Source organism: Scyliorhinus torazame, chromosome 4 (genome assembly GCF_047496885.1).
Source record: "Scyliorhinus torazame isolate Kashiwa2021f chromosome 4, sScyTor2.1, whole genome shotgun sequence".
In the NCBI taxonomy this organism is placed as follows: domain Eukaryota; kingdom Metazoa; phylum Chordata; class Chondrichthyes; order Carcharhiniformes; family Scyliorhinidae; genus Scyliorhinus; species Scyliorhinus torazame.
Window position 1 is genome coordinate 165,458,161 of NC_092710.1, and position 26,937 is coordinate 165,485,097.

The window sequence follows — 26,937 nt, forward strand, 5'->3', positions numbered from 1 at the left end:
GACATTGGGTAGGATTTCCAGGCTGCTAATCAACCTATTTGGCCATTAACTCCTTGTCCATGGTAAGTCCTGGAGTGGCACTTGAATCCCGGATTTTGACTCCGCTGACGTGGAAACTGGTGGGGTGAGCAGTGTGTGTATATGCGGCTGCAGCTTGTCGGCCACCTGAGTGTCAATCACCTACCCGCCGAATCCCGTACTGTTTCTCCCTGGAATCTATTTTCTTTTACGTGGCGCCAGTGCTAGCCCCATAACAGTCGCTGAATTGATCCAGGTGCGGCAGCAGTTTTCCTGTTGTGGAAGTCTACAAATCCTGCCCCGGTGTCAACACTGGGGCGATCTCGCCACTTGCCACCACCTTCGATGCCTCCCACACCACTGACCGCGAAACCTCCCCGTTCCTATTAAACTCCATAAAATCCTCAACCACCTTTCGCGTCTTTGCATAAAACTTTGGGTCCACCAACAACCCCGCATCCAACGTCCGCGCAGGTCCCTGTGCCAGTCCCTTCGCCAGGACCACATCCACCCAATGAGGAAAATGGTCTGAAGTACCGATCGCCGAGAATTCCGCTTTCCTCGCCCTCTGCCAGTATTAGCTGGTGTGTATCCAAATTCAGTATGGCAGCCAACATCTTCATAAACCCTACGTCATCTCAATTTAGGACGTACACGCTAACCAACACCACCAACCTCCCCTCCAAAGCATCCGTTACTAAAACGTACCTATTCCCCTCCCCCCTGATCAGCCACCACCTTCTCCATCTGGAACCTCGCCCTCTTACCCATGGGTATCACTAACCCCCCAGGACCACTATCAAAACCCGAGTTGAACACCTGACTTACCCAGCCTTTCTGAAGCCTCGCCTGGTCCTTCCCCCTCAGGCGGGCCTCTTGCACCATCACCACGTCAGCTTTCAAGCTCTTCAAATGCTGGAAAACTCTTGCGCGCTTCACCGCCCCCCTCCCCCCCCCCCCCCCCCCCCCCCCAACTCACATGCATTCCACGTTACCATACGGACCGAGCGTGTCACATTACCCCCCACCCCCACCCCACCTGTCAGCCACACCCGCCAGTCATTAACCTGCCCAGCCAGTGGGAGCCAGCTCTGCCCCCAGTCACCGTCAGGGAACTACCCTGCCCTTCCCAGAAATACTCCAGTCACTTTCTCTCAAAACGACCACTCCCAGTATCGCCCAACCCCTCACCATTCACACCTCCTAGGCTCATCACACGGGTTCCGACAGCTGCAGTTCCACCGCCCACCTCGCTCCCATTCACTAGACAACTTACATTTGCTAGCGAAGGTGGCCCTTGTGAGAACCCCTTTTTTTTCACCCCCATATACCCAATACCAAAAAGAATCTACATCAAGGCCCCTGACATCCAGACCTTCCAAATGCCCCACCAAAATAGTCCCCCAAACAAAGAAGAAACTACTCCCAACAAATGATCCCAATGTCCCAAAACCATCCCCTCCTAAGCACAACGTGAAAGAAAAGACACCCCAGCATAGTCCAAATTCAATTTAGTCCCAGCCCTTCAGCCTTCATGAACGTCTCTTCTGCCTTCTCAAAGTCGTAGTACCTGAAGTTGTGTGTGACCGTCAGCTTCGCTGGGTAGACCACCCCAAACCCCATGTTGCTCTTCTACAACGCCACCTTCACTCCACCAAAGGCCACCCGCCATCTTACCAGCTCCGCCATGAGATGCTGGTATATATGAATACTACTGCCTTTCAAACTCTCCTCTCGAGTCAGCTTCGCCCATCTCGGCACCTTTTCCTTCACCTGATAGGCTGTGGAAGCAGACTATCACAGCTCTTGGTGGTTTATTCGCCTTCGGCTTTGACCAGAGCAACCAGTGAGCCTAGTGCAGTTCATCGAGGGAGGGGTCCTCCTCCACCCCCAACAACTTAACAAACATCTCTGCAAAATACTCCCATCGGTTTCCAGCCCCCCAGCCCCGTGGGAAAACCCACGATCCTCAGATTCTGCCTTTCTTGTTCATCAAGCCTCAATTTTCTTGACTGATGGAGCTCACAATTATTTAGTGCTACAATTATTTTTGGCAATAGCATACTTTGCATTTGGGATGAGTTTTATTACTGACTTGTAGCTGTGCATTACCAGTTGACTTTGCCAAGCTGGGTCTGCTGCCATTTCGGTGACCCTATCGAGTTGAATTTTTCTTCTTTGTTTTTGTTGTTGGTTGCTTTTCCTCTGATCAACTAATCGTTAACAGAATGTGCTGTCAATCATTTCCCTAGTCTCCATGAAAGATAACCTCCTGCCGCTCCGTTCTTCTAATCTCCTTCACCAGTTTCACTTTAAATATCAAAACTGGGGACCGTGTGGATCGATTCATTTCATCTGTTTCACAGGCCAAATTAATGACTGGAATTGTTAACCTTCATGCTCAAAGTTTTGGTGTTAGCTGTGAGCTGTTATTTATAAAATGTACCTTGCGTCACTTCTGTTATAATACAAAATCCAAGCTAATTTGTATCAAACTGGTTTAGAAATTGTGAAGTTATTTGGAAAGTGGATTATGAAAGGACAAGTTTCACTCTTCACTAATCACCAAATTGCTAGCATTTTTGCAAGCTTTATTAATCAAGTCAGTTTAGTTTGTTCATGTGGAAAATGTTGATATGCTCCGAGAACCTTTTCAAGCAAAAGTTAATTTTCATGATTGATTGAATGAATGGGGCTTGCTTTCAATTACATTAAACATAACAAGAAAAGTTGACCAAACATTGCAGCACCAGCAGTGGAGTTGAATCATTTGTTTTCTTGGCAGGGTCGTACAGAGTTCCTGCTGAATGGGATGCCCCATTTAAAAGTGCTGGAAAATATCCTCTTGTGATTTTCTCTCACGGCCTTGGAGCTTTCAGGTAAACCTTTTGCATTATAAGACCATTCCCTCTTTGAAAAGCTTTGTCCATTGATCAGTAGGGAACAAAATAATTTCACAGTAATCATTATTTGCTACCCCAATCTGTATGTAACAGTAGTGTTCTAATCTTTACTCACTGGTTAACTTTCACTTAATATCACGTAGGAGACGTTATCCTGTTTTGCTATATTTAAACTCTTTTGTGTGATTTTAAAATGCGAATTAATTTTTATAACTTTTTAGCTTTAATTTTGTTTGCTTTAACTTTACACCTCTTAAGCCTTTCATGTAGCAGCAATCACTAAAAATTCAGCAAATCTTTTCCAAGCTAAAGGATTTTGCCGAACTATATTTCATAGAATCATAGAACTTACAGTTCAGAAGGAGGCCATTCGGTCCATCGAGTCTGTACCGGCCCTTGGAAAGAGCACCCTACTTAAGCCCACACCTCAACACTATCCCCGTAGCCCAGTAACCCCACCTAACCTTTTCTTTTGGACACTAAGGGCAATTTATCATGGCCAGTCCACCTAACCTGCACATCTTTGGACTGTGGGAGGAAACAGGAGTACCCGGAGACACTGGGAAAACGTGCAGACTCCGCACAGACAGTGACCCAAGCCGGGAATTGAACATGTGAAGCAACAGTGCTAACCACTGTACTACCATGCTGCCCACTTGCTGTTTCACAACTCAATGCAAGCAAAACTGAACAAAATTTACTCGTGTATACAACTTCATATGTACCCTGCAGGGAGTGGGGAAATTGTTCACAGTACCTTCCTACTTCACGCAATTTCTAGACAGCTGGCACAAACCTTCGCTCAAAATTAATTTATCAAAAAGATTAAAAGTTTGTTTTTAGAATTTTTTTTCAAATTTATTTTGCAGCCATCTAGTTGACCAACTATACATGCCACAAAATTTATTCTAGAGATGTATGAAACTGGTGAAGCACATACTCACGGCTGTTTGCTATAGAGGTTTTTCCTGGAATAAGTAATTATCCTGAAGCCAGATACCGTAGCTTGCGGGTCAGCAATCCACATCCAAGTATGGCTGACCAGGAGTATCTCATGGCATGTTGGGAGAATTTGTAGGTTGAGAATCAATGTCTGTCAACATTATGAATGCACCTTCCATGGTTATTAAACTCGAGAGTGGGACTTGAACCTGGAGCTTCTGGTTGAGAGGTGCCCACTGGACCACAAGTGCATACAAATTTATCACACAAATGAGGAAATAAATTGAGCACTTGTGAAAATCTATTGTACTATGTTTTCACATATTTCAATATATTGCAACATATTGTACTCCAGCACTTGCTTACCCTTGGGAAAACTTGATGCCCTGAAGTTTTGCTGAATGACTTGACTATCATGGGGTTACGAAGTGTCCAGAACAGAAGTTGTGGATTGCTGACTGAACCTTATTCTGTGTTTACTTCGCTACATTCAACCCAAAATGAATCTGCAGTTGCTACTTTCCAACCCACCAATTTAACTATGGTTGCAGCTCCCTGTTGTTGCCTGTTGCTACTTTCCAACCCACCAATTTTACTGTGGTTGTCATTCTCTGTTGTTGCCCCTTGGCCAACAACTGCAGTACCTGCACATTGGGGAACATGAACAACTCTTGCTTTGCTTTTACACTTTGTGATGTGTTAGCATGTTGCCCAATGGCTGCAAGAATTCTAAGAATGAAAGCCCAACCAGTGCTTCATGCCATGTTTGACTTTATCTTGCAGCAACTTCAGATGTAGAGAGCCAGAAGGAAAGAGGGAGAAAGTTACAAATATTCGAAGTAATTTTGAGAAGTACCACTAATAAATTTGAATGTTTGTAATGGCTTCCAATACCTACACAACTATAAAGCATTTTGCATATCCGTTTTATCGATGGCTGAGAGAAGTATGGTAATGAAATAATTTGTACATTTTTATCATCTTCTAGTTGGAATCCTCTTTCCCCACCTACATGTGTGTGTAGTACAATAGAGGAGGATTTTTTGGCCTGTGTAAGGGATGGCTTTCTGGACAAAGGACATTGAGGAACTAACAAGGGAACAAGCCATCTTGGACTGGGTGTTGTACAATGAGAAAGGATTAGTTGGCAACCTAGTTATAAGAGAACCCTTGGGGATGAGTGACGATAATATAGAATTCTTTATCATGGCGAATAGTGACATAATTTATCCTAAGACTAGGGTCCTGAATCTCAATAAAGGTAACTAGAATGATATGAGGCATTAATTGGCTATGATGGACTGGAAAACATTACAGAAAGGACGGACAGTGGATAGGCAAAGGCAGGCATTCAAGGAATAGGTGAACTCCAAAAGTTGTTTATTCCTATTTGGTGCAAGGGTAGGAAGGGAACTGTGGCCAAACCATGGCTTACAAGGGAAATTAGAGATGGTATTAGATTCAGAGGCATGCAAGTTAGCAAGAAAAAGCAATAGACCTGAGGATTGGGAATAGTTTAAAATTCAGTAAAGGCAGAACAAGGGATTGGTTAAGAAGGGGAAAATGCAATATGAAAGTAAGCTAGTGGGGAACATAAAAATTGGTTGTAAAAGTTTCTATAGGTATGTAAAGAGAAAAAGATTGATTTAAAAACAAATATAGGCCCCTTACAGTCAGAAAATGGGGGAGGTCATAATGGGGAACAAAGAAATGGCTAAGGGACGAAATTCATACTTTGCTTCTGTCTTCACAAAATACACATGAATAATGTACCCGAAGTTCTGAGAATGAAGGAAATTAGTATTAGTAGAGAAATGGTTTGGGGGAAATTAATGGGGTTGAAGGTGGATAAATCTCCAGGGAATGATAATTTTCATCCCTGAGTACTTAAGGAAGTAGCCCGAGAAATAGTCGATCCAAAATTCTTTTGGTCTCTGGAATGGTTGGTACAGATTGGAGGGTAGCTAATATAGCCCCGTGATTCAAAAATGGAGGTAGAAACCTATAGACCAGTGAGCCTAACGTCAGGTCATTGGGAAGTTGCTAGAGTCCAGAAGATTTCATAGCACAGCATTTGGAAATCCGTGGGATAATCAGACAAAGTCAGCACGGATTTACGAAAGGGAAATCATGCTTGACAAATCTACTGGAATTCATTGAAGATGTAACTAGTAGAGTTGACCATGGAGACCCAGTGGATGTGGTTTATTTTGACTTTCAGAAGGTTTTCAATAAGGTCTCACATAGCAGATTACTATGTAAAGTTAAAATTAATGGGATTGGCGGTTGTACCTTGAGATGGATAGAAAACTAGTTATCAGACAGGAAGCAAAAAGTTAGAACAAATGGATCTTTTACCGATTGGCAGGCAGTGACTAGTGTGGTACCACAGGGATCTGTGCTAGGACCCCAACTATTCTCATTATAGATTAATGATTTGGACAAGGGAACTAAATGAATTATCTCCAAATTGTGGATTATACAAAGTTGTAAGGGAGGGCGAACTGTGAGGAGGATGCGGAGATGCTTCAGCGGGATTTGGACAGGTTGCGTGAGTGGACATATGCATGGCAGATGCAGTAAAATGTGGATTATCCACTTTGGTAGAAAAAATAGAAAGACGATTATCATTTGAAAAGTAGTTGAGGCGAAAACATTCTGTGATTTCAAGAAGGAATTAGATATAGCTCTTGGGGCTAAAGGGATACGAGGGGGGGTGGAGAAGAGGTAAGGTGGGTTCAGGGTATTGAACTTGATCAGCCATGATCATAATGAATGGCAGAGCAGGCTCGAAGGGCCGAATGGCCTGCTCCTGCTTCTATTTTCCATGTATATTTCTATGTTACAAAAAGTTGAGCACACAAACCTTCATATGTTGTCACCTATCTTTCATTACATCACACCAGTACTGATATCCATTTGTGCTTTATTGTGCGCACAATACTGTATTGCAGTAGCTACGTGAAGACTTTTTAAAAAATTCTAAAATACTTCTTCTGTCATAGAATAGTTTGTCCCTTGATATATTGTGCACAATGTAACAGATGTCCCACAAAATTTAGTATAAGTGCCATTTTTTTGGAACATAGGGTCATCCGAGATTCCAGTAATTCAGTGAGCCAGGTTATTGGTCTGCAGTTGTCAATGTTTCTAATTCCATTCCTCCTACACCAGTACTCCAGGTAATAGCCCCTTCAGTTGAAATAATAGCTGGCAATGGCAAAGCCAGTTGGTGTGCAATAGGCAAACATTTAACTTGTTGCTTAAGTCAGTGCTCATTCAACTTGTTGCTTAAGTCCGTGCTTGTGTGAGGCTTCCGGTTGCGGCGATGCGGAGCTAAGCCGCACATTTTGGCGGCTCCCGCTAGAACGGACTTTTGGGCTCTCCAGAGGAGCCTCAACGGAAATTTTTCGACGACTTCCCGTGTGGGAAGGTGAGAGCAAGTTCCCCCTTCCATAGTATATGGAGTGGACCAGAAGTGGAGCAGTCAAAAAAGCGGTTTTGGAGCAGCGAAAGAAGCGATGGAGAAAAAACAAGATGGTGGAGATCGAGCGGCATGGGGGCCGGAGCAGCATGAGTTTCTCAGGCGCTGCGTGGAGGAGCTTAAGAAAGAGGTGCTGGCGCCACTGCTGACGGCGATCGGGGGGCTAAAGGAGACCCAGAAGGCCCATGGGGTAGAGATCCGAGAGGTGCGGGAAAAAGCCGCCAAGAACGAGGACGAGATCTTGGGCCTGGCGGTGAAGATGGAGGCGCACGAGGCGCTGCACAAGAGGTGGGCCGAAAGATTTGAGGACCTGGAGAACAGGTCGAGGAGGAAGAATCTTCGGGTTCTGGGTCTCCCTGAAGGGGTGGAGGAGGCCGATGCCGGGGCATATGTGAGCACGATGCTCCATTTGCTGATGGGTGCGGAGGCCTCTCCGAGTCCCCTGGAGCTAGATGGGGCTCAGCGGGTCCTGGCGAGGAGACCCAAGGCCAACGAGCCGCCAAGGGCGGTAGTGGTGAGGTTTCATCATTTCATCGTTTCGTGGACAGAGTGCGTGTTCTGAGATGGGCCAAGAAAGAGCGGAGCAGCAGGTGGGAGAATGCAGTGATCCGAATCTATCAGGACTGGAGTACGGAGGTGGCAAAGAGAGCTGGTTTTAATCGGGCCAAGGCGGTTCTGCATAGGAAGGGGGTGAGATTCGGAATGCTGCAGCCAGCGCGATTGTGGGTCACATTTCAGGATCGACACCACTACTTTGAAACACCTGAAGAGGCTTGGACCTTTCTACAAACTGAAGTTGGACTCAAACTGTGTGTGTGTGTGTGTGTGTGTGTGTAATGGGGGAAGAGATCTGATGGGGAGACTGTGAGGGAATGTGGGCGCCGGTGCTGCAGGGAGGGGAGGCCCGGGGATGGGGGAATTGGGATAAGGCCGCAACAGGAGCTGCGCCAGAGGGGGCGGGGCTGGCTCAGGAAAGCGCGGGCTTTTTCTGCGTTAGGAAGGATGGAGGGGGGGGGGGCGATGGAGGAGCGCACACCGATTGCTGGGCAGGAGGAGGAGGGGGGATTTCCACACGGGAAGCCGGGGTCAGCAGATGTCAGCTGACTTACGGGGGGGAGCAAAAGAGCTAGATATGGATCGAGCGGGGGGGGGGGGGGGAAATAGGGTTGCTGCTGCATTGGCCGAGGGGGAACTGGAAGTAGGAGAAGCGGTCGGGGCGGGGGTCCCCCGTCTGGGGGACTGGAGGGTGCGGGAGGCGCGGGCACGGGACTGGCCTAGAAAAGGAGATGGCTAGTCGGCCGGGGTGGGGGTAGGAAGCCCCCCAATCTGGCTGATAATGTGGAATGTGAGGGGCCTGAATGGGCCGGTTAAGAGGGCCCGAGTGTTCGCGCACTTAAAGGGACTGAAGGCGGACGTGGTCATGCTTCAGGAGACACATTTGAAGGTGGCAGACCAGGTCAGGTTAAGAAAGGGATGGGTAGGACAGGTATTCCATTCGGGGCTGGATGTGAAGAATAGAGGGGTGGCAATGCTGGTGGGGAAGCGGGTGTCGTTTGAGGCCAAGAATATAGTAGTGGACAATGGAGGTCGATACGTGATGGTGAGCGGTAGGCTGCAGGGGGCGTGGGTGGTATTGGTAAACGTATACGCCCCGAACTGGGACGATGCTGGATTTATGAAGCGTATGTTGGGGCGCATTCCGGACCTGGTGGTAGGAAGCTTGATAATGGGGGGGGATTTCAACATTGGACCCAGCATTAGATCGTTCCAGATCTAGGACGGGGATGAGGCCGGCTGCAGCCAAGGTGCTTAGGGGGTTTATGGACCAGATGGGGGGAGTGGATCCGTGGAGATTTGCTAGGCCCCTGGCCAGGGAATTTTCTTTTTTTTTTTTTCCCACGTCGCAAAGCCTACTCCCGGATAGATTTTTTTTGTTCTGAGCAGGGCGCTGATCCCGAAAGTGGAGGGAATGGAGTATTCAGCCATAGCCATCTCAGACCATGCCGCGCACTGGGTGGAACTGGAGTTGGGAGAGGAGAGAGACCAACGCCCGCTGTGGCGTTTGGATGTGGGATTACTGGCAGATGAGGAGGTGTGCGGGAGGGTACGGGGGTGCATTGAAAGGTATTTGGAGGTCAACGACAACGGGGAGGTGCAGCTGAGGGTAATATGGGAGGCGGTGGTTAGGGGAGAGTTCATCTCCATCAGAGCTCATAGGGCAGGGAAAGAGAGAGGGCAAGGAAAGGGAGAGGTTAGTGGGGGAGATTTTAAGAGTGGACAGGAGATATGCAGAGGCCCCTGAAGAGGGACTACTTTGGGAGAGGCGAAGTCTCCAGACGGAATTCGACCTGTTGACCACAGGGAAGGCAGAGGCACAGTGGAGGAAAGCACAGGGGGCGACGTATGAGTATGGGGAGAAGGCGAGCCGGATGCTGGCACATCAGCTCCGTAAGAGGATGGCAGTGAGGGAGATAGGTGGAGTCAAGGATGGCAGGGGAACTACGGTGCGGGGTGCGGTGAGAGTAAATGAGGCATTTAAGGCCTTTTATGAGGAGCTGTACAGATCTCAGCCCCCAGCGGGGGAAGAGGGGATGTGACGATTTCTGGATCTACTGAGGTTCCCGAGGGTGGAGGAGCAGGAGGTGTCTGGTTTGGGGGCGCCAATTGGGTTGGAGGAGCTGATTAAAGGACTGGGGAGCATGCAGGCGGGGAAGGCCCCGGGACCAGGTGGGTTCCCGGGTGAGTTTTACAGGAAGTATGCGGACCTGTTAGCCCTGTTGCTAGTGAGGACTTTCAATGAGGCAAGGGAAGTGGGGACCCTGCCCCCGACCATGTCCGGGGCGATGATTTCTTTGATCCTGAAGCGGGACAAGGACCCACTACAATGTGGGTCGTATAGGCCGATTTCACTCCTTAATGTGGACGCTAAGTTGCTGGCTACGAGGATCGAGGAATGTGTCCCGGGGGTGATTCACGAGGACCAGACTGGATTTGTAAAGGGCAGGCAGCTAAACACCAATGTGCGGAGGCTCCTAAACGTGATTATGATGCCATCGGTGGAGGGAGAGGCGGAGATAGTGGCAGCTATGGATGTGGAGAAGGCCTTTGACCGAGTGGCGTGGGAGTATCTCTGGGAAGTGTTGTGAAGGTTTGGGTTTGGGGAGGGGTTTATCAGTTGGGTTAAGCTCCTATATAGAGCCCCGGTGGTGAGTGTGGTTCTGAATCGGCGGAGGTCGGAGTATTTTCTGCTGTATCGAGGGACGAGGCAGGGGTGTCCCCTGTCCCCCCTGTTTGCATTGGCAATTGAGCCTTTGGCCATGGCATTAAGAGAGTCCAGAAAATGGAGGGGGGTGGTCCGAGGGGGAGAGGAGCATCGGGTGTCACTGTATGCGGATGACTTGTTGCTGTATGTGGCAGATCCAGTGGAGGGGATGGTGGAGGTCATGCAGATCCTAAGGGAGTTTGGGGACTTCTCGGGCTATAAGCTCAATGTAGGGAAAAGTGAGCTCTTCGTGGTGCATCCAGGAGACCAGGGAAGAGGGATAGACAACCTACCGTTGAGGAGGGCAGAAAGGAGCTTTCGGTACTTTGGGATCCAGGTAGCTAGGAGTTGGGGGGCCCTGCACAAACTTAATTTGACGCAGCTGGTGGAGCAGATGGAGGAGGACTTCAAACGATGGGATGTGGTGCCACTCTCGCTGTGGTGTTGGGTGCTCTGGTGCACAGATGAGCCAACACAGTTGTATGTGGTACAACTCTATTTTATTATAACTCTTATAATACAGTTCGTTCTGGATACTCTGCACGTGCTGTCTCCCTGAGTGTCCCCGGCTATAGCTGTGTCCTGGTTCTCCTCTGCCGCTCTTCCTGACCACCAGGGGTTGTGTCTGTGCTTTTATATCTTTCTGTCATTGGTTGTGGTGTTGTGTGTTCTGATTTGTCTGTTGGTGTGTCTATCATGATGTGTGTTTGAATATCATGACACTCGCTAGCGGGCAGGGTACAGTCGATTAAAAAGATGGCCCTCTCGAGATTTCTTTTTGTGTTCCAGTGCCTTCCTATTATGATCACCAAGGCCTTTTTTAAGAGGGTAGGCAGGAGCATCGTGGGTTTTGTGTGGGCAAACAAGACCCCAAGGGTAAGGAGGGGGTTTCTGGAGCGTAGTAGGGACAGAGGAGGGCTGGCGTTGCCGAATCTGGGTGGCTACTATTGGGCAGCCAATGTGGCGATGATCCGTAAGTGGGTGATGGAGGGAGAGGGGGCGGCATGGAAGAGGTTGGAGATGGTGTCCTACAAAGGAACGAGCCTGAGGGCGCTGGTGACGGCACCGCTGCCGCTCTCGCCGACAAAGTACACCACGAGTCCGGTGGTGGCGGCAACACTAAAGATCTGGGGGCAGTGGAGACGACACAGGGGTGCGATGGGAGCCTCGGTGTGGTCCCCGATCAGAGATAACCATCGGTTTGTCCCAGGAAGGATGGACGGGGGGGTTTCAGAGCTGGCATCGGGCAGGGATCAGGAGGATGGGGGACCTGTTTATAGATGGGACGTTTGCGAGCCTAGTGGCGCTGGAGGGGAAGTTTGGGATACCCCCGGGAAATGCGTTCAGGCACATGCAGGTGAGGGCGTTTGTGAGGCGGCAGGTGAGGGAATTCCCGTTGCTCCCGACACAGGGGATTCAGGACCGAGTGATTTTGGGTGTATGGGTCGGAGAGGGAAAGGCTTCTGCGATATATCAGGAGATGAAAGAAGAGGAGGAGGCTTTAGTAGAGGAGCTGAAGGGCAAATGGGAGGAGGAGTTGGGGGAGGAGATTGTAGAGGGTCTGTGGGCTGATGCCCTGAGTAGGGCTAATTCCTCTTCCTCGTGTGCCAGGCTTAGCCTGATACAGTTTAAGGTTATTCACAGAGCGCATATGACAGGGGAGAGGCTGAGTAGGTTCTTTGGGGTGGAGGACAGATGTGGGAGGTGCTCAGGAAGCCTGGCGAATCAGACCCATATGTTCTGGTCGTGCCCGGCACTGATGGGTTCTGGAGGGGTGTCGCAAGGACACCCCTCTAAGGTGGTGAGAAGTCCAGGTCAAGCCAAGTTGGGGTCTGGCACTATTTGGGGTGGTGGATGAGCCGTGAGTGCAGGAGGCGAAAGATGCCGGTATCCTGGCCTTTGCGTCCCTGGTAGCCCGGTGGAGGATCTTGCTATTGTGGAAAGACGCAAAGCCCCCCAGTGTGGAAGCCTGGATAAATGACATGGCAAGGTTTCTCAAGTTGGAGAGGATAAAGTTTGCCTTGAGAGGGTCTGCGCAGGGGTTCTTCAGGCGGTGGCAACCGTTCCTAGACTTATCTCGCGGAGCGTTAGATGGAGGTCGGTCAGCAGCCGCAGCAACCCAGGGAGGGGGGCGATAGATGGGTGGGCGGGGAAGGGGGTTTCCCTAGGGGCACTTGAAAAAAGAAAAACATAAACATATGGGAAAGTCAATATGTGCGGGCGGAACCCATTGTACAAGTTCTGTATTATGTTGGATTGATATGTTTATGTTTTGCTCTGTTCCTTCTCCTCTTTTTGTTACGGGGGGGGGGGGGTTTAAATAGTTGAAAATTTTTGTTGAAAAATTTTGAATAAACATTTTTTTTTTAAAAAAGTCAGTGCTTGTGTAATGCAAGTCTGGCTGCAAATAACTGTTTTGTTCATTTTAACATCCCACCCTTGGGATTTCATTGTAATTATTGCTTCACTGCCTAGGCATGTGGTAATTATTCCCATATCCAAGCAGGAAAGGAATGTTTCATGTCAACAGGCCTGTTCACAATTTATCACCACAGCAATTGGCTGATGTGGATGGATGGCAGTTTAGTCAAATTATGCCGTCCAGCAAATAGAACAAACTGCTGGAAATAGTAATGGGTGTTCCTGCAGATCGAACAAACTGCTGGAAATAGAAGTTATATCTGCAGGAACACCCATTACTATCTCCAGCAGTTTGTTCTATCTGCAGAAACAGCCAGTACCTCCCCCCCCCCCCCCCCCCCCACCCCTTGGAGGTTGGAGCTGTGGTAAAGCTGTCTGTGTTATAGTACAGTGAGGGAATGGCCATATTGTAAAATGAACTTTACACTGAAAACAATGATCAAGCAAATGAGTGCATTGTTTGTCCGTGCTACAACGGAGAGTTTAAAATTGACTGATCAGAGCAACTCAAAATTACTTATTTTTACAAGTATTAACAAGTTACTATTAATTTACTAGCAAGTTTTTCAAATTTAAGAAAAAAAAGTGCAGTCATTAATCAAAAAGGGAGGAGGTCAGGCTGTCACTATGAATAAGCAGAACTTTGCAGGAATTAATAGGGAAAGGACAAAATAAGATACTACAGGAAATGCGGGCGGGATTCTCTCAGCCCGGGGCCGGGCCGGAGAATCCCCACGACCGGCGTGAATCACGCCACGCCACAGAGCGGAGAATCGGTGCCGCTGGCGTGGTGCCGGTCGGGGGCCGCTCTATTGGGTCCCCCGGCAAATCTCCACCCCGGTTGGGCCGAGCAGCCGTCGTAAAAATACAGAGTCCCGCCGGCGCCGTTCACAACTGCTCTCAGCCGGCGGAAACTCCGCGTGGAAGGGTCGGGGGGGGGGGGGGGGGATCCAACACCAGGGCGGACTCTGATGTGGCCTGGCCTGCGATCAGTGCCCACCGATCGGCGGGCCGGCCTCTCTGGCTGGTGGCCTCCTTTCTTCCGCGCCGGTTCCTGTTGCCCTACACTATGTTGCATCGGGGCCAGCGCGTTGATGAGAGCCACTGCGCATGCGCGTGTTGGTGCCGGTACCACTGCGCATGCGCAAACCCATGTGCCGCTCAGTTCACACCAGGATCAGCAGCTAGAATGGCGTGGTCCACTCCAGTGCCGTGCTGGCCCCTTGTAGGGGTCAGAATTGCTGATCCTGAGGCCGTGTTGACGCCATCTAGAAACGCGATGGTGTATCCGACAGATGGAGTCAATACTTAGCCTCAGGATCACAGAATCCATCCCTGCATTTAGGAAGAATAAGAATGGAAAAGGCTTAAAAAAAATTTTGGGCTGGGTTTTCCGGTCACCGATGCCGAATGTCATGTTTGGCGATCGGCCGGAGAATCAAAGTTCCCGACCCAATCGGGGGCCCCTTTTGCGATGCTCCGCCCCCTCCAAAGCAGTGTGTCAATGGCCTCAGGATATTGCCTGAGGCCCGAACCCCGAATGCTTCGTCCCCGACCGGCCAAGTTCCCGACTGCGTCGGTTGCGTGGGGTCTCATCCGTCGGGAACCCGGCATGGCGGCTGCACTGCCATGGGCAGAGGAGGACTTTATCAGAGGCTGGGGGCACTGGGGGGGGTTTCGTGGCACGCAACCTGGCCAAAGGGGGGGGGGCACTATTTCACGGGATGGGTGCGCGAGTGGCCTCCGCCATTTAGCACGGGCACGGCCACTGCAGGCCACCGCTGTGCACCTGCGCTGCAAATCTCCGGTTTCGGCAGCTGGAGCCGGGTGCTCTACGCTGCAGGCATGCAAGCCCCCAGCCAAATGGAGTACCGGTGGCCATTTTACACCATTTTTTTTCTGGCCTGTTCCCACGCCGGCCGGAGGACATAGCCTCAGAATCGGTGAATCCAGCCACGTAATATTCTACCTGAATACTAGCAATACTAAGAAAATAATTTCTCAAGCATCTTCAACCAGATGTGCTGGGTGGATGATCTTTCTTGGCCTCCTCCTGAAGTCCCCAGGCATCACAGGAGTCTTCAGCAATTTGATGCACTCCACTGGATACTGCAAAAGCTATGTCCCCAGACAACATTCAGGCAATAGTACTGAAGGCCGAAATTTTCTGCTCCTGTTTGGGCTGGGTGGCGTGGCAGACTTGAAAGCTAAGTGTGCGAAAGCTGGTTTTACAACAACATAAAATGAAGAAACGATTGTGCGCTCCAGCCATCAACGGTGGCCCACGTTTCCCACCACCAAAAGTTGTAGTCGTAATTAGCATAAATCAGCATCTAATTATGATGCCTGCTGGCTGGAATCCTCCCTCGATGCTGGATTACGAGCTGACATCGGCTTGCAATTAGAATGATGTGTTTCACAACAGGATTTAAACAATGTTCAGCTGGTGACTCTTGATGCACTATCAATTACAACGAGATGAGAGTGGAGAGTAATCGAGGCTTTATTACACGGAGATGTGTGGCCTCCTACAGCTGCTGCTGAAATGGCTGCCGTTCGGAGAGCACATATATTTATACTCTGCCTATTGGGTGGAGCCAGCAGACGGGGATCTACCCCCGTACCTGTAGTACAGGGGGCCTTACCGTAATACCCTCATGCAGTGCAGTATATACAATATAATACAACAGTGGTGACTACCACATTCACCCCCTGTTTAAAAAGTCCAGCGGGGGTGATGGAAAACTATTTACGTGCAGTTGTCACCAAAATTTCAAAGAAGGTTACAAATTTAGATGGTCGGGCGCCTTGATCAGTCATTGAGAGTGCCGCAGTGCTCAGGCATTGGCTCGGTTGTCGGTGACTCCGGGAGCATGTCGACATCCTCTTCTTCCCTGGGTGGGACCAAGGGGAGGACGAATTGTCCTGGAGCCGGGGGCTGTGGTGGGGTGCGCTGAGAGAAGGGAGGGTGGCGCCCTGGCAGAGGGGGCGGGGTTTGGGGGGGGGGGTGGTATGTGGGGACCCAGCTGGTGGTAGGTCCCTGAAGGAGACTGTGTCTTGGTGGCCGTCGGGGTACACTACGTAGGCATACTGTGGGTTTGCGTGGAGTAGCTGTACCATCTCAACCAATGGGTCCGCCTTGTGGAGCCGCACGTGCTTGCGGAGGAGAACGGATCCTGGAGCTGCCAGCCACGTTGGGAGCGAAACTCCGGAGGTGGACTTCCTGGGGAAGGCAAAGAGACGTTCATGGGGGATTTAGTTAGTCGCCGTGCACCGGAGCGACCGAAGGGACTGAAGTGCATTGGGGAGGACCTCCTGCCAGCGGGAGGCCGGGAGATTTCTGGACTGTAGGGCCAGCTGGACAGCCCTCCAGACCGTTCCATTCTCCCGCTCCACCTGCCCGTTTCCCTGGGGGTTGTAGCTGGTCGTCCTGCTCGAGGCAATGCCCCTGTTGAGCAGGTACTTGTGCAGCTCATCGCTCAAAAATGAGGATCCCCGGTCGCTGTTGTAACCACTTAAAATGGCCAACTCCCGATTTTTAAAATGGTGAACGGCAAAGGCTGATGGGAAAGTCGGCCAACAAGACACAAATGAACAGCTGCAGGTTGGCTGGGTATTTACCTCTGGAAAAGCCGGACAAGATCGATACCAGCAACCATCAGCATAACCAAACACCAGCCATCTGCATACTAATGAGCAATCCCCGGGAACAATAAGCAACATTTAGACACACAAAGCAAAGCCAGACTCTTGGGCGCCAGCAGAAGCCTACACAAAAGGAGGTGAACGACCACCTCAAGACCGCCCATCAATCAGGGAACCGCTCCAGCATTGGAGAAAATCGAACCCAAGTGTTTGGGACAAAGTCCAATCACTTGGAACCAGGTACAGGGTCCGCCCTGAAAGGCAGGAAGCCCCTGGGGATTATAAGAATTAAGCCCAAGTTCAAATCGCTCTCTTCCAGCTCTTCTCCACCGCTTCTCCAGCTCTTCACTCTTCAGCAGCTGGTCGAAAACTGTAAGTCTTACTTCAACGCTCGCTATGAGATAGGCGCTCCTAGCTATCAATCTGTACCAACTTCGAATCCCGCAGGCTCAGAACCCGAACGAAAGGCCATTTGCTTCCCTGACCTGGTGGGCCAGTTCCAAGTTAAGTATAGGCCTGTTAGTTGCAGAAGTAGCTTAGACGTAGAATTTGTACATGAGTAGTGATTACTGTGTATAATAAATGTGCTTTGATTTAAATCTTACTAATCGGTGTATTGGATTATTGATTATTACTCGGACTTGAACCACGTGGCCGTATCATAAAGATACCTGGCGACTCGAGCAAAGGTGATAAAACAGAGCAATTAAACTAAGGCAAAGTTAGCAACACTGTGGACGTAGGCGGGGAAACCAAACAGAGCGATGATGGTGGCATGGGACGGCGAAGGGGAATCTGGAATATTCGTCGACCACATTGAGAAAATACATGTTGCGGTCGGTGGAGGAGAGGGGCTCTTTGAAGTCCACGCTGAGGCATTCAAAGGGGCGGGAGGCCTTCACCAGGCGCGCACGGTCTGGCCGGTAGAAGTGCGGTTTACACTCCGTGCAGACCTGGCAGTCTCTGGTGACGGCCCTGACTTCCTCGATGGAGTAGGGCAGATCGCGGGCCTTAATGAAGTGATAAAAGCGGGTGACCCCTGGGTGACCGAGATCGCCATGCAGGGTCTAGAGTCGGTCCACTTGTGCGCTGGCACATGTACCTCGGGACAGGGCATTGGGGGGCTCGTTGAGCTACCGGGGTGATACAAAATCTCGTAATTAAAGGTGGAGAGCTCGATCCTCCACCGCAAGATATTATCATTTTTGATCTTAACCTGCTGTGTGTTAAACATGAAGGCAACCGACCGTTGGTCTTTGAGGAGAGTGAATCTCCTGCCGGCCAGGTAATGCCTCCAGTGCCGCACAGCTTCAACGATAGCTTGGGCCTCCTTTTCGACGGAGGAGTGCCGTATTTCGGAGGCATGGAGGGTGTGGGAAAAGAATGCCACGGGCCTGCCTGCCTGGTTGAGGGTGGCGGCCAGATCGACGTCTGATGCATCGATCTCGACTTGGAAGGGGAGCGTCTCGTCAACCGCGTGTATCGCGGCCTTGCCGATGTCGGCCTTGATACGGTTGAACGCCTGGTGAGCCTCGGCCATCAGTGGGAAACCAGTGGAGTGGATGAGTGGGCGGGCCTTGTCCGCATAGTTAGGGACCCACTGGCCGTAGTACGATGAGAACCCCAGGCATCGTTTGAGGGCCTTGGGGCAGTGGGGAAGGGGGGAGATCCATGAGGGGGCCATGTGATCGGGGTCGGGCCCTAGAACTCCGTTCTGAACCACATAGCTAATCGGTTCTTGCTGAACACCCACTTCTCCTTGTTGTAGGTTAGGTTGAGGAGTTTGGCGGTGTGGAGAAATTTGGAAAGGTTAGCGTCGTGGTCCTGCTGGTCGTGGCCGCAGATGGTGACGTTATCCAGGTACGGGAAAGTGGCCCATAGTCCGTACCGGTCAACCATTCGGTCCATCTCCCATTGGAAGACCGAGACCCCATTAGTGACGCCGAAGGGAACCCTAAGGAAATGCTAAAGGCGGCCATCCACTTCAAACGCAGCGTATGGGCGGTCCGCCTTGCGAATGGGGAGCTGGTGGTAGGCAGATTTCAGGTCCACTGTCGAGAAGACCCGGTACTGTGCAATCTGATTGACCATATCAGATGTGTGGGAGTCAGCTGTGGAACACTCCCTGAAACTGGCAGTTAAGTGAAGGTTCCTAACATTACAATGGAGGCAGGACATCTGAGCATGACACTTGGCTACCTGATATTGAGCTGCTTCCTCTTACACATAACTAGTGTGTTCTCATGGCCAACTCTGGCCCTTGTGATGTCCAAGATGATCAGACAACATAAAGTCCTCAGAGGCATGTGTCATTGCTAATGAGGATCACTGTTCTGCTTCATCACATAGTTACACCCATCTCATTGCTTCTGACAATATGGAGGGGAGTAATGAGATGTGATTCCAGAGCAAGTCTGAAAGCTGTTTTGGCTTCCAGAGATCACCTGGAGTGTCAAGACAATGGGACAGATATCGCTGTCTACTAACATTGTGACATAACCCCCCCCGCAATACTATTTGGTGAGAAACACTTGAGGTTGGACTTTTCAGCACCTGCACACAAATTTGGCATTGTTTCATCACCTTGAGGTGGCAAAGTGCTCTCACGTTTTGTTGAGCTTAGCAGATTGACATTGGGAACATTGGACACCTGTTTGGCTGAGGGAAGCGCAGAGAGTATGGGCTCGTATCATTTTTAAAAAGCATCTGACTTGGACTCATTAGAATCATGACGTTCAGCCGTCTTCGAGTGCTAGTGACCTCGGATGTCCCCCCCTCTGCCTGCTGTTGAGCGGATAGTGTACTGTGCTCACCAGATTGTGACCCCCCAAAGGCTACACTAGATCGAGGTACCATTGGTAGAGGGTGTGGGTGTGCGCTGTGATGGGTCATCAAAGGTACTGCCTCCCAGATCCTCATCCAAGGTATTATTGAGGCTGGAGTTGAGGGCCAGGCACATGGATGCCCTTTGCAACTTCCCACAAGTGCTTGTGAAAGAATGGTTGTCTGATGGAAGTTCTAGCGCAGGCTTCTCACTTGACCAACCTCACCATCAACACAGATAGAGTCTACCTTCTCTTTAGCCAGCTCGGGCTCAGTTCTTGAAGTCCATGAGGACCTTAATCTTGGATACTCTACCCCCAGTATGGGACCTCCTTTATAGTGAGCCAGCTGCATGAAGATGCAGGTGATAAAGATGCCTGGCGTGTGGAGCTCTGGACAGAATAAGAACATAAGCTCCAGAGGTGATGAGGACAAGAGTTGTGTGAATGTATCTTGAGCTGGCAGCATGTGAGATCCTTATGATCAGCTTGTAACCTGTGAGTTGAGAGTGATGAGATGTTTGAGTGACCCTGGCAGAAGGGAGATCAATCATCCTCTTCCTGCACTGGGTGACTGAAATCTTCTGCAGAGTGTTTGCATTGACCATTGCTGCAACCAACTCCAAACTGGATAGAGAGTGCAGGGGCAGAGTTGCCTGGAGTGGGGAAGTGCTGAGGTCACAAAGTGGCTGGCGAATCAGATGCCACCCATCTGGACAATCTGCATATTCCCTGTGAATTATTACTTAAAGTTTGAATTGACCAGCGGGTTGAACGCAGTCTTTTCCTTTCGCTAATGGATTTTGTTCATTGCAGAGAACGTGCTGGCTGTAGACTTGTGCCCCAGAACTGGCCGGGCCCCTAGCCAAGCTTTTTCAGTACAGCTACAACACTGCCATCTACCTGGTGGAAAAATACCAAGGCATGTCCCACCCACAAAAAGCAGGGAAAATGAAACCCGGTATATTACTGCCCCATCAGTCTACTCTTCATCATCAGCAAAGTTATGGTACCAACAGTGCTAAGAAGCAGCACTTACTCATACCTTCCCACTAATGCTCAGTTTCGGTTCCACCAGGGTCACCCAGCTCCTGATTTTGTTACAGCCTTGGTCCAAACATGGAAAAAAAAGCAGAATTCCAGAGGTGAGGTGAGAGTGACTGCCCTTGACATCAAGGCAGCATTTGACGGAGTACGGCATCAAGAAGCCCTAGCAAAACTGGAGTCAATGGGAATCAGGGGGATAATTCTCCAATCTTAGGGTTGTACCCAGCAAAAAGGAAGATGGTTGTGTCTGTAAAGGTCAATTATCTCAGTTCTGAGGCATCACTACAGGTGTTCCTCAGGGGAGTGTCCTTGGCCCAATCATCTTCAGCTACTTCATCAATGACCTTCCCTCCATAATAAGGTCAGAAGTGAGGATATTCGCTGATGATTGTACAATGTTCAGCACTATTTGCAACTTCTCAGATACCGAAGCAGTCCATGTCCATATACATCAAGGGCTGGACAATATTTAGGCTTGGGTCGATAAGTGTCAAGTAACATTTCATACCATTGCAAGTGTCAGGCAATGCCATCTCCAAGAAGAGAGAATCTAACCATCTCCCCTTGACATTCAATGGCATTACCATTGCTGAATCACCCACCCGGGGGTTACCATTGACCAGAAAGAAACTGAACTAGCCATATAAACAGTGGGCCACAAAAGCTGGGAGTTCTGTGGTGATTACCTCATCTCCTGACTCCCCAAAGCCTGTTGACCATCTCTACAAAGTACAAGTCAGGAGACTAATGGAACACTCTTGCCAATTGCCTGCATTGAGTGCAGTTCCAACAACACCATTCAGCGCAAAGCAGCCCATAGCAACTGTACCATCTACAAGATATGCTACAGCAACTCACCAAGGATGCTTCAATGGCACCTTCCAAACCTATGACCTCTACCACCCAGAAGGACAAGTGCAGTAAATGCATGAGAACACCATCTGCAGAGTCTTCTCAAGGCCATTCTGATGTGGAAATGTACCATTGTTCCTTCATTGTCACTGGGTCAAAATCCTGGAACTCTTCTCCCTAACTGCACTGTGGGTGTACCTGCGCTTCATGTGCTTCAGCGGTTTGAGAACGTGGCTCACCATAACTGGTGAGGGTAATTCAGGATGGGCAATAAATGCTGCCGAATCAGTGGTGCCCACATCCCATGAACAAATAATAAAATGAGAACTCTACAATTGAAAACAACCACAGCAGAGAGCATTTGCTATTACAGCGGACTAATGCTCTTAAAACATGAGTTCAAATTTCACCATGGTAGTGTTCAAATTAAATTCAAATTTAAGCTCGTATCTGTAATGGTAATCAAGAAACTACTTGATTTGTCATTCAAACCCATCTGGTTCATTAATGTCCCTTGGGGGAGGAAATTTGCTTACTTACCTTACCTGGCCCACATTTGATTCCAGATCAAACAACTATTTGGTTGACAGGCAAATGGCCTCATTCTATACCATACCAATTCTGTAACTCTTAACTGACTTCTAAAATGGCCTAACAAGCCACTTAGATGTGTTCAAGAATGTGGTTCACCGTCACGTTCTCGAGGACAATTAAGGATGGGCAAAATATACTGACCTGGTCAGTGACAAAGAGGACAGAGAGAAGCAGCATATGAGGAGGACTTCCGGGAAGTTAGCAGAATGTGGTTTAAAGGGCCAAATAGCCTATATCTCATATGGAAATTCTGTAAAGAAAGATTAATTGGTTACTGGAGCGGTTACAAAGGATTACTAGTGGGCAAAGATTTGAATCGGCTAATATTGATATCGCTTAAGTAACAAAATGTATACTTGGAAGTAGTTTAGTACTATTAGTTTAATAAGGTTGTGTGGATTGAGGGCTTGGTTCTGCTTATAAACCTCCACTTTGAACCATAGAACTATAGAAAAATTGCAGTGCAGAAAGAGGCCATTCAGCCCATCAAGTCTGTGCCAGAAAAAACAGAAACTACTCTCTCATTTTAATCCCAGTACCTAGTCCATAACATTGCAAGTTACAGCACTTCAGATGCAGATTCAGGTATCTTTTAAATGAGTTGAGCGTTTCAGCCTCAACTATCAACTTAGGCAGTGAATTCCAGGTGTCCATCACCCTCTGGGGGAAAATGGTTTTCCTCATATCCTCTGTAATCCTTCTGCCAGTCACCTTCAATCTATGTCTCCTGGGAATTAGAACATAGAACGATACAGTGCAGTACAGGCCCTTCGGCCCACAATGTTGCACCGACATGGGAAGTCAAAAAACAAAAGCCATCTAACCTACACTATGCCAATTTCATCCATATGCTTATGCAATAAACTTTTAAATGCCCTCAATGTTGGCGCGTTCACTACTGTTGCAGGTAGGGCATTCCACGGCCTCACCACTCTTTGCGTAAAGAACCTACCTCTGACCTCTGTCCTATATCTATTACCCCTCAGTTTAAGGCTATGTCCCCTCGTGCTAGCCATTTCCATTCATGGGAGAAGGCTCTCTGTCCACCCTATCTAACCCCCTGATCATTCTGTATGCCTCTATTAAGTCTCCTCTTAACCTTCTTCTCTCTAACGAAAACAACCTCAAGTCCATCAGCCTTTCCTCATAAGATTTTCCCTCCATACCAGGCAACATCCTGGTAAATCTCCTCTGCACCCGCTCCAAAGCTTCCACGTCCTTCCTATAATGCGGTGACCAGAACTGTACGCAATACTCCAAATGCGGCCGTACCAGAGTTTTGTACAGCTGCAACATGACCTCCATGACTCCAGAACTTAATCCCTCTACCAATAAAGGCCAACACTCCGTAGGCCTTCTTCACAACCCTATCAACATGGGTGGCAACTTTCAGGGATCTATGTACATGGACACCTAGATCCCTCTGCTCATCCACACTTCCATTAGCCAAATATTCCGCATTCCTGTTTTTCCTTCCAAAGTGAATCACCTCACACTTCTCTACATTAAACTCCATTTGCCACCTCTCAGCCCAGCTCTGCAGCTTATCTATGTCCCTCTGTAACCTGCTACATCCTTCCGCACTGTCGACAACACCACCGACTTTAGTGTCGTCTGCAAATTTACTCACCCACCCTTCTGCGCCCTCCTCTAGGTCATTGATAAAAATGACAAACCGCAACGGCCCCAGAACAGATCCTTGTGGTATGCCACTTGTAACTGAACTCCATTCTGAACAGTTCCCATCAACCACCACCCTCTGTCTTCTTTCAGCTAGCCAATTTCTGATCCACATCTCTAAATCACCCTCAATCCCCAGCCTCCGTATTTTCTGCAATAGCCTACCGTGGGGAACCTTATCAAACGCTTTACTGAAATCCATATGCACCACATCAACTGCTCTACCCTCATCTACCTGTTCAGTCACCTTCTCAAAGAACTCGATAAGGTTTGTGAGGCATGACCTACCCTTCACAAAGCCATGCTGACTATCCCTAATCATATTATTCCTATCTAGATGATTATAAATCTTGTCTCTTATAATCCCCTCCAAGACTTTACCCACAACAGACGTGAGGCTCACCGGTCTATAGTTGCCGGGGTTGTCTCTACTCCCCTTCTTGAACAAAGGGACCACATTTGCTATCCTCCAGTCCTCTGGCACTATTCCTGTAGCCAATGATGACATAAAAATCAAAGCCAAAGGCCCAGCAATCTCTTCCCTGACTTCCCAGAGAATCCTAGGATAAATCCCATCAGGCCCCGGGGACCTATCTATTTTCAGCCTGTCCAGAATTGCCAACACCTCTTCCCTACGTACCTCAATGCCATCTATTCTAATAGCCTGGGTCTTAGCATTCTCCTCCACAACATTATCTTTTTCCTGAGTGAATACTGACGAGAAATATTCATTTAGTATCTCGCCTATCTCTTCAGACTCCACACACATCTTCCCATCCCTGTCCTTGACTGGCCCTACTCTTACCCTAGTCATTCTTTTATTCCTGACATACCTATAGAAAGCTTTTGGGTTTTCCATGATCCTACCTGCCAAATACTTCTCATGTCCCCCCCCTTGCTCGTCTTAGCTCTCTCTTTAGATCCTTCCTTGCTACCTTGTAACTATCAAGTGCCCCAACTGAGTTTCTGTGCCTTTACCCTCCCAACAGTGACCAAACCAACCTGCTCCAGCAAGTTTTTTTTTTAAATCACCTCTTTAGTGTCAGGACACCATGGAGAAGTAAGTAAACGAGGAAATAGATTGAGATATGTGGGACTGTAAAATTCCACTCCATAAGTTTGTAAAGGGGTGCTCTGATTGAAGCACATCATGTACTGAGTATTATTTTAAAGTTTGCTAGGCTAGTAGAACAAAAAAATGCTTTTACATTTACAAAAATAAACTTTAAACAATCTAGAAAAGCTTTTCATTAAAGAGCATTCAAATCAGCAGAATAATGAGTGAGCTGTACTATGAGAGAGTGGTGAGCTTTTATCGGATAAATAGCCTTTCTCATTGTTCATTTTCTCTGATGAACCCGGCTCTATATTTGTTCTTGGGATGCGAGAGTCACTCAGTCTAGATGTTAAAAAGTAAAACCATTAATTTCTTTTTTATCTACTTTCTTAAGAATGTACTTTGTGTTTCATCATTCCTTTCTTTTGAAGATAGTAAGAAGTCTTACAACACCAGGTTAAAGTCCAACAGGTTTGTTTCAAATCACTAGCTTTCGGAGCGCTGCTCCTTCCTCAGGTGAATGAAGAGGTATGTTCCAGAAACATATACATAGACAAATTCAAAGATGCCAGACAATGCTTGGAATGCGAGCATTAGCAGGAGACTAAATCGTTACATATCCAGAGATGGGGTAACCCCAGGTTAAAGAGGTGTGAATTGTGTCAAGCCAGGACAGTTGGTAGGATTTCGCAGGCCAGATGGTGGGGATGAATGTAATGCAACATGAATCCCAGATCCCGGTTGAGGCCGCACTCGTGTGCAGAACTTGGCTGTAAGTTTCTGCTCGGCGATTCTGCGTTGTCGCACGTCTTGAAGGCCGCCTTGGAGAACGCTTACCCGGAGATCAGAGGCTGAATGCCCTTGACTGCTGAAGTGTTCCCCGACTGGAAGGGAACATTCCTGCCTGGTGATTGTCACGTGATGTCCGTTCATTCGTTGACGCAGCGTCTGCATGGTCTCGCCAATGTACCACGCTTCTGGACATCCTTTCCTGCAGCGTATGAGGTAGACAACGTTGGCCGAGTCGCACGAGTATGTACCGCGTACCTGGTGGGTGGTGTGCTCGCGTGTAATGGTGGTGTCCATGTCGATGATCTGGCACGTCTTGCAGAGATTGCCATGGCAGGGTTGTGTGGTGTCGTGGTCACTGTTCTGAAGGCTGGGTAGTTTGCTGCAAACAATGGTTTGTTTGAGGTTGCGCGGTTGTTTGAAGGCAAGTAGTGGGGGTGTGGGGATGACCTTGGCAAGATGTTCATCATCATCAATGACGTGTTGAAGGCTGTGAAGAAGATGTCGTAGTTTCTCCGCTCCGGGAAAGTACTGGACGACGAAGGGTATTCTGTCGGTTGTGTCCCGTGTTTATCTTCTGAGGAGGTCGGTGCGTTTTCTTGCTGTGGCGCGTTGGAACTGTCGATCGATGAGTCGAGTGCCATATCCCGTTCGTACGAGGGCATCTTTCAACGTCTGTAGATGTCTGTTACGCTCCTCCTCGTCTGAGCAGATCCTGTGTATACAGAGAGCTTGTCCGTAGGGGATGGCTTCTTTAATGTGTTTAGGGTGGAAGCTAGAGAAGTGGAGCATCGTGAGGTTATCCATGGGCTTGCGGTAAAGCAAAGTGCTGAGGTGACCGTCCTTGATGGAGACGAGTGTGTCCAAGAAGGCAACTGATTTTGGAGAGTAGTCCATGGTGAGTCTGATGGTTGGATGGAACTTATTGATGTCATCGTGTAGTCATTTCAGTGATTCTTCGCCGTGGGTCCAAAGGAAAAAAATGTCCTTGATGTATCTGATGTATAATGTCGGTTGAAGGTCCTGTGCGGTGAGCAGGTCTTGTTCAAACTTGTGCATGAAGATGTTAGCGTTTTGGGGTGCGAATGTGGTCCCCTTGGCTGTTCTGTGCGTCTGGATGAAGAACTTGTTGTCTAAGGTGAAGACGTTGTGATCCAGAATGAAGCGGATGAGTTGCAGAATTGCATCTGGAGATGGGCAGTTGTCGGTGTTGAGTACTGAGGCTGTTGCAACAATGCTGTCGTCATGGGGGATGCTGGTGTAGAGTGCCGAGACGTCCATTGTGACGAGGAATGTTCCTGGTTCAACTGGTCATGGACCACCCATGGACCGTCCATGGTCCACTGGTTCAATTGGTTCACCCATGGACCAGTTGAACCAGGAACATTGGATCACAGTCTCAGGATATGGGGTAAACCATC

At 48.9% G+C, this 26,937-nt stretch overlaps 1 protein-coding gene across 4 annotated transcripts in view; it reads left to right on the forward strand.

Moving 5' to 3' along the window:
• Window positions 1-26,937, forward strand: part of pla2g7 (phospholipase A2, group VII (platelet-activating factor acetylhydrolase, plasma)) — a 176,773-nt gene that overhangs the window by 41,008 nt on the left and 108,828 nt on the right. For all 4 annotated transcript variants that reach the window (XM_072498848.1, XM_072498844.1, XM_072498846.1 and 1 more), the window contains exon 4: window positions 2,804-2,897. In XM_072498848.1, the coding sequence (XP_072354949.1) occupies window positions 2,804-2,897 (94 nt within the window). The remainder of the gene's footprint in view (window positions 1-2,803; window positions 2,898-26,937) is intronic.